General features: G+C 39.4%; 1 protein-coding gene across 8 annotated transcripts in view; it reads left to right on the forward strand.

Moving 5' to 3' along the window:
- Window positions 1–15,954, forward strand: part of HELQ (helicase, POLQ like) — a 46,637-nt gene that overhangs the window by 16,695 nt on the left and 13,988 nt on the right. For 4 of the 8 annotated variants that reach the window (XM_044225881.1, XM_044225886.1, XM_044225887.1 and 1 more), the window contains 6 exons: window positions 939–1,178; window positions 3,769–3,910; window positions 4,276–4,380; window positions 12,261–12,474; window positions 14,185–14,342; window positions 15,468–15,566. In XM_044225881.1, the coding sequence (XP_044081816.1) occupies window positions 939–1,178; window positions 3,769–3,910; window positions 4,276–4,380; window positions 12,261–12,474; window positions 14,185–14,342; window positions 15,468–15,566 (958 nt within the window). Of the gene's footprint in view, window positions 1–938; window positions 1,179–3,768; window positions 3,911–4,275; window positions 4,381–5,905; window positions 6,213–12,260; window positions 12,475–14,184; window positions 14,343–15,467; window positions 15,567–15,677; window positions 15,839–15,954 lie in introns of those variants that run through there. The other 4 variants (XR_006381065.1, XM_044225884.1, XM_044225883.1 and 1 more) reach the window with 4 other exon arrangements.

A 15,954-nucleotide genomic window follows, 5' to 3' on the forward strand; every position in this document is an offset into this window, starting at 1 on the left:
CAGGGCCCTCCCTTCTTTCCACGAAGCCCCCTGGAACAGAGCGCGCTTCGCAGACTGTGCTGGCGGCTGGTATTCGGAGTGCATGAGCTGCCCCTTGCTCTAACTCTCAGTCCTTTCTCTCTTTCCTCAAAGGAACTTGAGTGGCAGCTTTTAAATGCAGAGACGTTGTGGGGTATCCCTGACGGTTCTAAAATAGTAGTGTTTAGTCAGTCAGTGTTTTACATTAATACATGTGATTTGATTGTAAGTAGGTTTCCATCTTGAGAGAAGAACATTTATGACTTGGAATTTTTTAAAAATTCTATAAAAATCATCAATAAACATGTATATTCTAGTGAAAAAAATGATGGTAACATCTGCAGGAGGTAGCTAACCCTAGCATCCATGGATTCATAGGCAGCATAAGAATGAACGTCAGGAAGTCCATGAACTTATAAGCAAAGTGTTATGTTTATATTATGGGTTTTTTTTCCTTCCTTAGCTTTAATCAGATTTTCATAGGGTTCTGTGATCCACAAAAAGGTTGAAAGAGTGCCCAATAGTTAATGAAATCAGAATCAAGTTCTAAGAACATTTTGTATACTGAGATTCATGAGAGTTATATATTCTTTAATAAAGAATGTTTACGTGTATCTACTAAAATTGAAACAGTAGGCAGTTTGTCCCTGTAAGATCGAGGGTTTATATTTCTTTTTTTTTTTTTTTAAAGATTTTATGTATTTATTTGTCAGAGAGAGAGGGAGAGAGAGCGAGCACAGGCAGACAGAGAGACAGGCAGAGGCAGAGGGAGAAGCAGGCTCCCCGCCGAGCAAGGAGCCCGATGTGGGACTCGATCCCGGGACGCTGGGATCATGACCTGAGCCGAAGGCAGCTGCTTAACCCACTGAGCCACCCAGGCGTCCCGAGGGTTTATATTTCTAATAGATCTTTTTCCCTAGGGAGTATCTGAAACACAGGGAGAAAGAAAAACACGAGCTGATTAAGAACTTGAAGAGTATCAGTGGTGGCAATGTGTGCCCCATCTTGAAGCGCACCATCCCCTTTGGCGTTGCTTACCACCACAGCGGGTTAACGAGCGACGAGAGGCGGCTCTTGGAGGAGGCGTATTCCGCGGGAGCTCTGTGCCTCTTCACCTGTACATCCACTCTGGCAGCAGGTGTGAACCTACCAGCTCGAAGGTAAGGTAGCCATTGGCCAGGCTCCAAACTTTTTAATTCTTAGCTAGGTAAGAGTGTGTATTTCTTTTCTCTTTTTAAGGTTTTAATTATTTATTTGACAGAGAGATATAAGTAGGCAGAGAAGGAGGCAGAGGCAGAGGGTGGGGGGAAGCAGGCTCCCCACTGAGCAGAGAGCCCGATACAGGACTCAATCCCAGGACCCTGAGATCGTGACCTGAGCCAGAGGCTGAGGCTTTAACCTACTGAGCCCCACAGGCGCCCTTTGCCAGGAGTTTTTGTTGTTTTATTCCTTCTCAGGAGTGGATGAGAATTTATCAGACGTTTTTTCATCATTTGCTGAATTGATTGTTTGGTTTGTTTCCTTCAGTTTATTTATTTATGTTTTAAGATTTATTCATTTATTTTAGAGTCGGGGAGGGGGAGGGAGGGTCTCAAGCAGACTCTTCACTCAACACTGAGCCCAGTGCGGAACTCCGTCTCCTGACCTTGAGATCAGGACCTGAGATCAGGACCTGAGCCAAAACCGAGAGTCCGCTGCCTAACCAACTGCACCACTGACGTGCCCCTCATTTGTTTCCTTTAATATTTTAATGAAAAGTAACCAGTAGATTTTCTGGTATTAGAATTACTTCTTTGGTGTTCTCCCTATCTGGTTCGACGTTAGGGTTTATTGTTCTAGTTGCAAACAGCAAGCTCTACCATTTTTTATGATCTGAGCTTATTTAACATAGGTATTTCCTTGAAAGCTTAGAGAACTCATCCATAAAGACTTCTGGTCTAGTATCTTTTCCAGAGTAGAGCTTTGACCATCTTTTCAGTTATTACCCAAGTTATGGGCTTGTATAACTGATATCTGCTCTTTATAATTTTTATTTAAAAATTTGACTTTAAAATTTGTGACATTTTTTTCAAAAGCTTGGGTGATTTTTAAAAATCATCCACATTAAAAAACCCATGTGTTTTCTGTTGGATACACAGTTTCTACATCTCCATGAGATCACAGTGATTTATTATGTTATCAGCTCCCTTGATTTTCTTACTACCTGTGATACTTCGATCTGTCCGTCTCAGGGAGTTGTGTTAGTCTTCTGCTGTTGTTATGGGGCTGTCTTTCTCCTTTTTGCATTTCTAGAAGTTTTTGCTTTGTATTTCAGAACTGTTCAGGTATACAAAGGTTCATTTCAACTATCTTACTGCTGAATCATACTTTTATCAATATAATTGGTCCTTGTTTTTCTCACTGAGTGTTTTCACTTTGAACACTAGGATTACGTTTTCCTTGCAAAGTATATCTTTCTTCACTCTTATTTTCATCTGTCACAGTTTAAATTTTCCATTTTTCAGACAACTGGAGAATGAAAAAGGAAGTTAAGTGTCTTACTTCTCTTATCCTGGTTGTTACTCTTAATCGTAGCAGCTGTGATCAAACGTGCTTTTCTGCCATTTTAGAATTAATCAGTGACTGTTCCCTCCTGAACATAACAGTAGTCCTACTCCTTGTGTGTTCTCCTGTAGTGCCTCATGTATGTTGCAGCTATCCGGAATTTTAGTACCAGATTTTTAATTGCATTTCATCTTACAGTCCGTAATTATTTAAACCTTCCTGTGAATTATACTTGTTTTTTTGCTTACTGCTGCCTCTTATATCCCGCGTCTTCCTTCTATGACTTACTTTTTATTTTGCCATCCTTGAATAATTCTTTTTATTTTTTTTTAAGATTTTATTTATTTTTTGATAGAGCATGAGTGGAGGATGGGGCAGAAGGAGAGGAACAAGCAGAGTCCATGTCAAGCGCAGCACCCAGTGCAGGGCTCAATCCCATGACACTGAGATCGTGACCTGAACCGAAGTCAGACACTTAACTGACTGATCCACCCGGCACCCCCCAGTTCAAGTCCTTTAAGGTTCTTTCTGTTCCCTGTTTCTGTCAGATACTTATTCTGTGTATTCTGGCTCTTCTTTATGCCCTTAGTTTTCTTCAGGTGTTTGTAACCTTGGCTGTCTACTGAGGCTCATAAAGGAGTAGGTTGATTAGGTGACATAGGTCTCTCACTTCTGAACAGGAAAGCTGGCTACAGGCTTCCAACTACATTAGCAGAATGGAAATTACCATATTTGTAGGTCAAAAACAGTCGAAACCTGCAATGTCATATAGTTGACAGTAACATAAATTAATTAAAATATGCATATGTTGGTGATGCATGATCCTATTTTTCATTTATGGGGTGTAGAATCAGTCTTTGGAGGCTGTTGCTCTGTAGACAAGCCAGCATGTTCAAAGCATGGTCCTGGTAGTTACTAGTTTTGTGTGTTGAGGTGAACCACTTAGTTTGCCTGTGCTTCACTTAACCCCTTCGTAAAAATTAAAGTGAAATAATAAAGAACGTTGTTACCAAGAATTTTGTAAGAATTACTGATAATGTACATGAAGAATCTAGGACATCAGTGGTTCTTGTTAAATAGCACTGACTTATTTTGAGTTAACGTGTCATTAAATTTAATATCACCGTATAATGAAATTAAGAATGAAAAAAATAGGCAGTATTATAGAAGGAGTATCACTTTTGATTAATATTATCAATTCCATAGAGTTATTTTAAGAGCTCCCTATGTTGCGAAGGAGTTTTTAAAGAGGAGTCAGTATGAGCAGATGATTGGCAGAGCTGGCCGTGCCGGAATAGACTCTGTCGGGGAGAGTGTCCTCATACTGCAGGAAAAAGACAAGCAGCAGGTAATCGTCTGACTGTCGGTTTGTTGTTTCGTCTTTTTCTTTTTGGTCTTTGGTCTAGCCCTTTTATGATATCATCTTTTAAAAATTAATTATTAATATTTCTTTCAATAATGTTTCTTTCTCCTCTACGATTAGGAATTAGAATAGTTTGAATACTTCTGTAGTTTGGGCAAGCAGTGAAAAGTATTTTCTTTATTTATCGTTCTTCCATTTTTATGAGAACACCTGCTAAATTCTTATTTGTTTCTCTTTATGTCCTTAACACCCCCTGTTTCCACAAGATCTATGCAAAATATAAAATTTTATATGGAACACTTAATTTTCTTATAATAACACAAAACATAATATTGCTTTAACTTTTGTAGGTATCAGAGTTAATAAGCAGACCATTGGAAAATTGTTATAGCCATCTTGTTCAAGAATTCACCAAGGGAATCCAAACTTTGTTTCTCTCTTTGATTGGTTTGAAGGTATTTTTCATTATTTTTAAATCTTATTACCATTATCTGAGATAATAGAGATTTAATAGTTATGAGAACTGTAAGTTTGAAAAAAATGCTAACTTCTAATCTAATGTGGAAAAGAAAAATCTGACATAAATCTGAATCTAGATTTATATGTCCATTTTAATGCTTTGAGTTTTATGAAATATGAAAAATGAGCAAATCATAACTGCCCATTATTACAACTGAGACACTTTTTTGTATACTCTGGGGGATGTAAGAAGCTATGAAGACATAGGTCCTGATGTGGGATTATCCATCATCTCTATCCTGGTTAAGAAGAAGATTCACCGGTGGTCTGTGATCATTCTAGGATATTGTAAACATTTGTGAGATTAGTATAGCCTTTATCAGGCAGAAAATTTAAAAAGAAAAAGACACAGCAGGAAAACACTCTTTTTCTTAGAAATTCGCTCTCTCTTTTAGGGTTACTCTTGAGTTAAACTTCTTTTTTATGGTTATACTTTTTTTTTTAAGATTTATTTATTTGAGAGAGAGAGAGAGAGAGAATGAGCTGGGGGAGGGGCAAGTGGAGACAAAATTTCAAGCAGACTCCGCACTGAGCCTGGAGCCCAATGTGGAGCTCGGCAGGGCTCGATCCCATGGTCTTGCGATCATGACCTGCGAAGAAATCAAGAGACAGATGCCTGGAGTGCCTGGGTGGCTCAGTCCTTCAAGCATCTGCCTTGGGCTCGGGACGTAATCTCAGGGTTCTGGGATTGAGCCCTGCCTCGGGCTCCCTGCTCAGTGAGGAGTCTGCTTCTCCATCTCCCTCTGCCTCTCCATCCTGGCTTGTGCTCTCTCTCTCTCACGCTCACTCACTTTCAAATAAATCTTTTTTTTTTTTTTAATAAAGATTTTATTTATTTATTTGACAGAGAGAGATCACAAGTAGGCAGAGAGGCAGGCAGAGAGAGAGGAGGAAGCAGGCTCCCTGCTGAGCAGAAAGCCTGATGCGGGACTCAATCCCAGGACCCTGAGATCATGACCTGAGCCATAAGCAGAGGCTGAACCCACTGAGCCACGCAGGCGCCCCTGTCTCAAATAAATCTTTAAAAGAAAAATCACTAACCAGCTGAGCCATCCAGGCACCTCTGTGGTTATTCTTAAGTTAAGTAAATTTCAATTTTGTGTGAGGTCATTTGGCCGTAAAGTGGCAAAGCCAGGGTTTGAATTTGTTGTTCCACAATAAAACCAATGCTCTTGGGGCACCTGGGTGGCTCAGTGGGTTAAACCCCTGGTCCTGGGATCGAGCCCTGCATCAGGCTCGCTGCTCAGCAGGGAACCTGTTTCCCCCTCCCCCTCTGCCTGCCTCTCTGCCTGCTTGTGATTTCTGTCTGTCAAATAAATAAATAAAATCTTTAAAACAAACAAACAAAAAACCAGTGCTCTTAACTATCATGCAGTCTGCTTCACTAACCCAAACAGTTTAGGTGAAAATAAAAGAAGAGATTAATAAACAGAAATACCATAAGTTTTGATTACCTTGTAGGTGTACAGTGGTAACACAACGGGGCAGTTCAGAATGTGGAAGGTCATAAGGAAGAAAAGGAATCAGTGCTGGACGCTGAAAGAGATCGGAGTTGTAGATCTGCAGGAGTTAGCTGCTCCGAGTACTTCACACAGAAATGACGGTGAGAAGCTTCCGGCCATGTGAGGGGACAGTCAGCAGAATAGATTGTGTAGCTCTAGATGGGGGCTGTGGATCCTGAAGAGTTGGAAACTGGTGGGGAAAGGTAGGCCGGAAGTGTGCTGTCGATTGGGGGAAAGGGGAGTACGAGCTTAACTTGCACACGAGAGAGTGTGACTCTGTCGCTGATCAGTGGAGAGTCGCAACATGGGGCGGCTGAGAGCAAGTGCCCTGATATCACCTATGGCTGTCCCGGTCCCGACTCTGCCTCTCACTGCTCTGCCTGTTACTAGCTCTCTCAGACCTCACTTACCGTAAAACGTGCGGGGTAATAGTGTAGAGCAGTGTAGGAAGACTAGTTGAGAAGCAGTTGTAGTAATGCACATGTAATGTAGTGAGACCTGCAATAGGAGGCTTGCCAAGGAACTGGAAAGGGAGGGAGAGCTCAGGGAGATCGGCAGGTCTTACCACATTTACGTATTCGATAAGGTAACGGACGCAGAGCCGGTGAGTGCTGTAGCATCATTCAGGGAGTTACGGTTTGGATTGGACTATCATTTAGGTTCCTGCCTTGCTGGCCTGTACTCTGTCCAGTACAGCATTGTCTGTGTAGAATATTCCTCAAATGCCCATGTATTGTATACCGTATTCTGAGACCATAGACAAACATCAATACATTTAAAAGGATTGAAATAAAATATAGCACGGTATCTAATGGAAGCAATTATAGTATACCAGCAGTAATAGAAGGGTATCAGGGAATTACTCAAATATTTGGAAATTAAGTAAGTATACTTTGATCGAAATCACAAGGGATATTAGAAAATATTTCGAATGGAAAGAAAATGAAAAAAGATGTATCAGAATTACTGGCATGAACCCAAAGAATTGCTTAAAAGGACATTTATGGTTTTAAATCCTTGCTAGAATACAAGAAAGATCCAGATTCACTGCTCTAAGTTTTACTTTAGGAACCTGGTTGGGGTGTGGGGAACTCAAAGTAGAATAAAGGAGATAATTCAAATAAAAACAAATGAAATAAAAAGTAAATAAACAGGAGAAAAAATAATGAAACTATAAGCTAGTCCTTTGAAAAGATCAGTAAGATTATCGGCTGATTTCATCAGAGGGAAAAGAGAGAACACTTCAGTTACCTATATTAGGATCATTCCTAATAGGGTCATCACTGAAGATCCGGGAGATATTAAAGCTATAGTAAGGAATAATCCTTGAATAACTATAGTCTTGAATGCTAAAAAAATGAATTCAACTACAAATATTCTTGGAAAACACAATTTCCAAAATTGACTGAAGAAGTAAAAAGTCTAGTCCTAGATCTATTAAAGAAATTGAATTTATAATTTAAAACTTGCCACAAAGAAAACTCCAGACCTGACTTCACTGGTGAATTCTATCAAACATTTAAGGAAGAAATGACACCAATCATACACATACTCTCCCAGAAAGTCGAGGAAGAAGGGATACTGCTGGTTTCATGAAACCAGCATTATTCTGATACCAAAATCCGACAAAGATGTTACAAGAAGAAAAACTACAGGCCAGTATCTCGAAAACATAGATAAAATCCTATCCAAGTATTAGTAATCCAGCAACATAATCAGAGTTGATTCCAGTAATGCAAAATTAATTTAACATTCAAAAGTCAGTGTTACTATTCATTTGACAGAGTTCAACACCCATTCATGATAAAAACTCAGCAAACTAGGAGGAGAAGAGGTCAAGGAAGTTTATTTAAAAAAAAAAAAACCAGAAACAAAAACAAAACTGGGGCGCCTGGGTGGCTCAGTGGGTGAAGCCTCTGCCTTTGGCTCAGGTCATGATCTCAGGGTCCTGGGATCGAGCCCCGCATCGGGCTCTCTGCTTGCCAGGGAGCCTGCTTCATCCTTTCTCTCTCTCTGCCTGCCTCTCTGCCTACTTGTGATCTCTGTCTGTCAAATAAATAAATAAAATCTTTAAAAACAACAGCAACCACTACAGGTGCCATCACACTTAATGGAGAAAGATTACACGTTTTTCCGTCTAAGATCAGGAGGAACAAGGAGGTCTGGTCTCACCTTTTCAGCGCACATCGGAACCCTGGCCGGTACAAGACAGGAGTGAGGGCGTATGAATTAGAAAGGAAGAAGTAAAACTGTCTTATTTGCGATACTAGTTTCAAGAAGAAAATCCAAAGGAGGGTAGGGGGAAAAGCTAGAGTGGAATCAGCACTGTCATGGGATACAGGGTCAGTGTATGGAACTCAGTTATATTTGTATACTCACTACAAATAATTGGAAAAACAACTCCATTCACAATAGCATCAAAAAACATACAACACTTAGGGACAACTTTAACTAATATGTGTCAGATCTGTACACTGAAAACTGTAGAGCTTGAGAGAAATTGAAGGAGACCTACGTAGATGGAGGGAGGTACCGTGTTCAAGAATTAGAACATTCAGTTCTGATCAGGTGTTACTTCAACTTGGTCTGTAAATTTAATGCAATTCCAGCCAAAATCTCAGTAGGTTTGTTTGTAGAAATTGAAGAGTGATAGAATTTATTTGGAAATGCAAAGGAGTAGATTAACCAAAATTCATTTTGTGAAAAAATGACAAATTTAGAGTGTTCACACTATTTCAAGAACTAACTATAAAGCTTGAGTAATCAAGACAGTGCGGTATTGGCACAAGGATTATGTAGCCCAATAATAGATCAGTAAGTCCAGAATTAAGCCCACGTATGTGATCAGTTAAAAAAATGATAATCTCTACACTCAACGTGGGGCTCGGACTCAGGACACCAAAATAAGGAGTTGCGTGTCCATGAGCTGCACCAGCCAGGCATCCCTGTGTATCATCAGGTTTTAGCAAAGGGTGTCAGGATATTTAAAGGGACAAAGGATAGTTTTTCTCAATAAATGGGGCTGGAGCAACTAGATATCTATATAGAACAATGACAAAAACTAACCTGTACTCTTACCTCACACTAATTTTGTCAAAAATAATTAATTCAAAGTGGACCATAGATCTAAACTGAAAGGGAAGAACATATAGGGAAGAATTTTTTGTTACCTTGAGTGATTTCTTATGTGGGAAGCAAAAAACAAAAACCATGAAGGGAAAAATTTATCAAATAGACTTCATCATAATTTTAAAAATTACCTTCAAAAGACAGCTAAAATGAGAAGGCACAGGACATATAATACATACATCTGACAAATGTGTATATGAGATAGGATCAGAAAAATGTAGTGGAATTGGTAGGGAGTTGGGATTCACTTAAGATGGGACCATTCAGGTAACGACTGGGAGGGTGGACTTGGCCACAGGGGTAGGTTCATGGGCCTGGCAGTCCAAGATCTATGGGGCACAACAGTTGCATTTAAATTCTGTTTTAACAGTTGAAGTACAGCAGCAAGAAGTCTAGGCAGGAGATTAGCCGGTGGGCAGCTGTTGTTCCAAGCCTACCACTAGAGGCAGAACTCAAGAAACTGGACCCATCCGTGAAGAGGTCAGGCCTCCAGGGTCCCTCTTACACCTTGGGGTAAGGGCTCACAGCGGGGCTGTAGTCATGGAGGAAGGCTGGAACTCTAAACACAGTAGAAAGTAGGAAGACCGTTAGAGTTGGAATTAAAGCAGCAGTCAAGTCCTCTGGACAGAAACACGCAGGTAGAAGAGAAGGGGAGAAGCAAGTAGGGCAAGGTCTGTGACTTGGTGAGGTTGGGGGCAGGAGGATACAGAGGAGCACCCCTGGAGAGACTAAGCCCTTGCTTTGGTCGAGGAGAAGGAAACTAGGAATTAATGAGAGCATTTAACAAGTTGTTAAATAACGTGTTGTTAAATGCCTTGTTCAATAACCGGGCAGCCTCCAGTTATTTATTTATCACAACCATGTTTCAGACACCCTGTTAGACACTATGTTTTATCTCTGATCCTTGCATACCTTCGAATTAAGTAATGTAATTCCCCTTTTACAAAAAAAGAATCTGAGGCAAAGAGAGGCAGGTTCTGTAGGCTGCTTGTAGCTTTATCCCCGCACCTGGACACTGGGGTCCGTGCTCCTAGTGTCTCCTGTCTGGGTCAGTGTGGTTGTCCCCTCACTGGTCGAACTGCCTTGCGTCCATTCTGCCATGCCTTCCCACATCCCCTCCAAGTGATCATTCACACAGACTGGTCTTGTCAAAACGTAAACTCAGAATGTGCTACCCATCTCTGCTTAAGATTTGTCCCATTGGTTTCCCATTGTTTTTAGGATTTAGGAAGCCCAAGTTCCTTGTCATGGTCTACCATGGTAGATTTGGCCTCTGCCTGTCTGCCTTGCCCTCTCACCAGCCTCCTTGCAATCTGCACCCCAGACACACTGGCCTCCTGGGTCCTTCCACGCCAGTGCTCACTAAGCCTGGGACTCACCCACCTTCCCCACTCTGTCTCGCGTCTCACCCTCACGCACTTGATCTGGAGGCTTCACTTAACCATCCCTCCTCAGGGAAGCCCCCCTGTGCCTCTGTGTCCAGTCAGTCTGCTGTATGCTTGATCGAACCACATTGCTTTAGTAGAACCTACCAGTTTGTACTTATTTGCTGGTTAGTGCAGTGATTCCTATTGGAATGTAAGCCCTGGGCCAACAGATTCCACATGTATCTTTTTTTTTTTTTAAAGATTTTATTTATTTATTTGACAGAGAGAGATCACAAGCAGGCAGAGAGAGAGGGAAGCAGGCTCCCTGCTGAGCAGAGAGCTCGATGCGGGACTCGATCCCAGGACCCCGAGATCATGACCTGAGCCGAAGGCAGCAGCTTAACCCACTGAGCCACCCAGGCGCCCCTCCACATGTATCTTTACTTGTTGTCCCTGACTCCCAGTGCCCAGCACAGTTCCTGACATGTGGTTCGTGCTCTGTCAGTACTTGAACGAATGAATGGATTGACTTTGGAGTCCGGTGTGGGTGAACCTGAAGGTTGGGGCAGCAGTAGAGAATCTAGCTTTGAGAAGCTGTGGAGGCCGGAGACAGAGGCTAGACCAGTGGGTGTCAATCACAATGCTGTAAGATTTTCATAGAGGGATAGAAAGATAACATGATGGCAGCTGGGAGGACCAAGTATCCCCAGTGTTTACGGAAATCAACCAGGTAGAAAACAGTTCAGCGACTAAGTTCATTGATAATCTACACACTGAGAATCAGTCTTGAATATCTTAAAACTGCAGTTTTGTCCTAATTGAATATTATACTTAGAATGAATTTTGGGGTGCTTGGATGGTTCAGTCAGTTAAGGGTCCAACTCTGGATCTCAGCTCACATCATGATACCAAGGTTGTGAGATTGAGCCCAGCATCAGACTCCCCACTGGGTATAGATCCTGCTTAATATTCTCTCTCTCAAAGAATAATAATAGTAGTAGTAATAATAATAATAAAAGGTCAGAACATTTCCAAGAAAGTGAATTTTACTAAAAGGAGGAAAAGCAATAGGAAATGTCTATGCCTCATCATGTTTTTTGTTAACCCTTATTTGGGTTTGGTATCAAATGACTATGTTTTCCAGTTGAAAGTATCATCAGAATTGTGAGAGAGAGAAATATGCTTATTGATTGACTGTATTTTAGTACAACATGCTGATTTCATTAAAATTAGCTAATACAAAATTCTAATTCAGCATCATCTCTACATCTGAATACTAAGTGGAGGGTTAAGTATTATGATTGCCATTAAAGATTAAATAGTGACTAAGAGGGGGAAAGGGAAGGCAGCAAAAGAACAGGAATGAGAGAGGCAGAAGAAGAAGACTGCTATGTATTTTTAGGTGATATGCAGGAAATATTGCCTGCTCCTGTTTCATTGGGGACTTTCAGTTGTGTTTTGCATGGGTGTATGTGTGCTTTAATATCATTTCTATTGCTAAAGAATTCTTTTACAGGTGGGTGGAAAGGGTGAAGGGAGGATTTCTGAAGGAGGCTGAGTGGGAATTAGTGATAATTGGAGAAGAAACATCACAGCTTTGGAGAGACTGAAAAGCTACTCAAAAATCTGAGGAGTTTTTGAGTGAAAAATATGTACATGTTTTCATTAGAAGTATGAATATGATAACTTTAAATTGTTTCTCGTTAATTTTAAAACATCACTATACAATTATCCTTATATACATGAATATGTCAATTTCATGCTGATTTATTTCAGTATCTTTGACGTATGCTCCAGTGACATCCTGAATTGTTTCAGATCGCAACAAATCTTGATGACATATGTCACTTTATGGGTGGTACGTTGTTTGGTGTTCAGCAAAAGATTTTGTTGAAAGAAAAAAGTCTGCGGGAAATAACTGTTGAATGGCTTAGATACCTGACAGAGAAAGGACTTCTCCAGAAAGACGTTGTTGATAAGCCCAAAGACGAGAGCTTTCATATTACAAAACTGGGACGAGCTTCTTTTAAGGGTAAGAGTTTAGCTAAGTTTCTAAGGAAATGTGCTGGGGAAGAAATAGAAATTAAATCATTCTCTTTCTTTAAATTGGAACTGTAATTTCTTATTAATAACATTAATCTTATAAGCTATGAGACTACTTCAGCTTTTCAAAGTTGGAAAATCAGGGCGCCCCGGCTGGCCCAGTGGAGCGTGTGACTCAACCTCGGGGTGGTGAGTTCAAGACCATGCTGTGTGTAGAGCTTTCTTTAAGAAAATTTTTTTGTAAATAAATAAGTTGAAAATGTGTTGGGGATTTTTGGTTTTTTGTTTTCATTTTTTTCAGAGAGGGAGCAGGGAGGGGCAGAAAGGAGGGAAAGAGGGAATCCTAAGGAGACCACATCCACCAGGAGTCTGACTCATGGTTTGATCTTACAACCCTGAGGTCACGACCTGAGCCGAAATCGAGTGTTGAACGTTTAACCAACCGAGCCACCCAGGTGCCCCGAAAAATGTTTTAGATTACAAGTAATTTAAGATACTGTAGAAGTATTTGGGGAAATAGATGATAATCCCCCTTCACATACCCCCTCCCCCAGCAATCATGCAAATCTTAATATCTACCAAGAATAATAATTTGGCATGCGTCTTTTCAGACAGTTTCTGTACATTTCCTTTCAATGCATAATACCATACTTGTATACAAATTTGAGATTTTTTAACTTTTGTTTTTAAATAATCATTTGTATTGTTCCAGAATTTGCTTTTTTTCCTTAATATCTTAAAAATTGTTCCACAGCAGTGAATGGTTTTTTTTTTTAATGGCTACATCGTAATTTACTAAATGAAAAATAATACAGGTCTATTATTTTAAAAAAATCCTTAGAACTCAGAATTATGTAAAGGAAAATCCCATTCTCCTATCCCATTTCCACTCTCCCAGGGGCAACCACTGTTAACAATTTGATGTGTATCCTTCCATATGTTATTATGTATATAGATAAATATGTGTATGTATTTACATTTGTGTATATGTATATGTGTATAGATTTTATTATATATCATGCATATATATTTATGTATGTTTTATACTTTATTTTTTAAGATGAAATCATAGTTGTAGGTATTTTTTGGCAGCTTGCTTTTTTTACTTAAAATATTAGGAGCATCTTAACATGTGAGTCCCTTTAAATCTACCTCATTTTTCTTCGACTACTGTAATCAGCCGTAGTCTGGATACCGTAATTTAGTTAACCATTCCCCTATTGATGGACATTTGCACAGGCTTTTTGTTTTCTCAATTATAAACAAAGCTGCAATGGGCATCACTATTTATGTATTTTTGCGTGTATGTGGACATGTTTCTCTGGGTTAGATTTCCAGAAACAAAGTATTTGGGTCAAAAGGTATGTACTTATGAAATGTTGATATATACTATCAAAATGACCTCCAAAATAGTTATGCTAAGTTACATAAGAAGAGATTGGGGGGGTGAGATGTATAAAGGGATTAGCAGTACACCCATCATGGTAAACACTCAGTGATGTACAGAATTGTGGGATCACTGTACTGTACACCTGAAACTAACCTAACACTGTATGTTAACTATAGTGGAGTTAAAAAACTTGAGAGCTTTTGAAGACTTTTTGCTATATTTAGGTAACTTCTAAATAAGATGCTTTAAAAATCACATTGTTTCCCTTTCGGTAATTATGAAAGATGAAATATTTGATCTTTCTTTTAGGAACTATAGATTTGGCTTATTGTGACATTCTCTACAGAGATTTGAAGAAAGGTCTCGAAGGTCTTGTGCTTGAAAGCCTTCTTCACCTAATTTACCTAACAACTCCCTATGATATGGCTTCTCACTGTGTCCCTGACTGGATGATATACTTCAGGCAGGTAAGATTATAATGTTCTTCAATATAGGCTATTTTATTTATTAATGACGATGGAATTTTTGTCAAGTGATTATTCACTTTTTGTCTCTACTAAAGTGTATTTGAAATTGGCTCTTTCATGTTTCAGTTTTTTTAAATAGTAATATGGCAATAGCATCTTCAGTTTATTTAATTTAAATACTACTTTTCTGTTAAATATAAACATGTTCATTATCAGGAAAAAAAAAAAAAAAGAGGATCATCCCTGTTCCCATTCTGCAAAGATAGTTACTTTGGTGGCCACTCCACTTTATGTTGCCTACAGTGTGAAGAAAACCGTGAAAAGCTGGGTTTTTTTGGAGACTTTAATTACATGAAAGCTCTATCAGAGCCAAGCATGATGATGAAGCCCAGTGATGTTAATACTGAGAAGGAATGTCAGTTTTATCACAACAGGAAGGTGCAGCTGGTCCTGCTTTCTCTAAAACCAGGCGGTAGAGTGTAGTCTATTATGACTTTACTGTGAGCGCGACGGAAGCAGTATGAAGCTCTTAATTGCAGGAAATTATCTTTCTTTTAATGTCCTATTTTAAAATTGTAACTAAGGTTTTTTAAGTGGTACTATATAATGCAGTTACTGTCAAAAGTTTTCCCTGTTCTTCCTCCCCAGCAGACATCATCTCAGTATTAAACGTAACCCCATACTCTGTGGAAACCCTAGTGGAAACCACAGTGCTTGTGACCTGCTAAAATATGTTACATTTTAATAATACATGTTTAAGCTTACAATTTGTATAAATAAATTGGTGGTGTTTTTCTCATATCCTTTACAAGCATGAAAATGTGGTATCAGGAAATACTGGATTTGGTTCAAAAGGCAGATTTTTTAAAGTTACGATTTGACGGGTGGCTGGGTGGTCCAGTTAGTTAAGCGTCCCACTTGTGATTTCAGCTCAGGAGGTGACCTCAGGGTTGTGAGACCGAGCCCTGTGTCAGGCTTTACGCTCAGCAGGGAGTCTGCTTGAGATTTTTCTCTCCCTCCCCTCTGCTGTCCCATACACACTTTCTTGCTCGCTCTCAAATAAATAAATATTTTTTTAAAAGTTACAATTTGATTTTTTTCTATGTTTACTCTTTTTAAACGTAGTTTAGCCAGCTCAGTCCAGCAGAACAAAATGTAGCTGCTCTTCTTGGAGTCTCTGAAAACTTTATTGGGAAGAAAGCATCAGGTCAAGCTATAAAAAAGGTACCATAGTCTTTTTTTCTCTTCCTAAGTAAGTTGACTTAGCAAAATTAATGCTGTTGTATCATCTCTTTTGTTGAGTCGATCTTTTCATTTCATATTTTTTTCTTTAAGTTAATACGATTCCCATTTTGCTATTTAAAACGTGAGGACTAGAAGTTTGGGGATTTTTTAAAAACAGTATTTTCGGATGGTGTGATGAGTTTTTTTGTATGTGTACCTTTGCATTTCTGAAACGCTGTCAAGCACATATAAGCTTCTTATCGTAGGAAAAGGTAAACCTTCTTAATCTCTTTTCCTTGGGCTACTTATGGCTTACATTATAAAAATTATAAAGTTTTTATAAAATGTTTTATAAAATGTATATAATGTATATAAATGTTTATATATA

The sequence above is a fragment of the Neovison vison genome, chromosome 11, assembly GCF_020171115.1.
Source record: "Neovison vison isolate M4711 chromosome 11, ASM_NN_V1, whole genome shotgun sequence".
Taxonomy (NCBI): Eukaryota; Metazoa; Chordata; class Mammalia; order Carnivora; family Mustelidae; genus Neogale; species Neogale vison.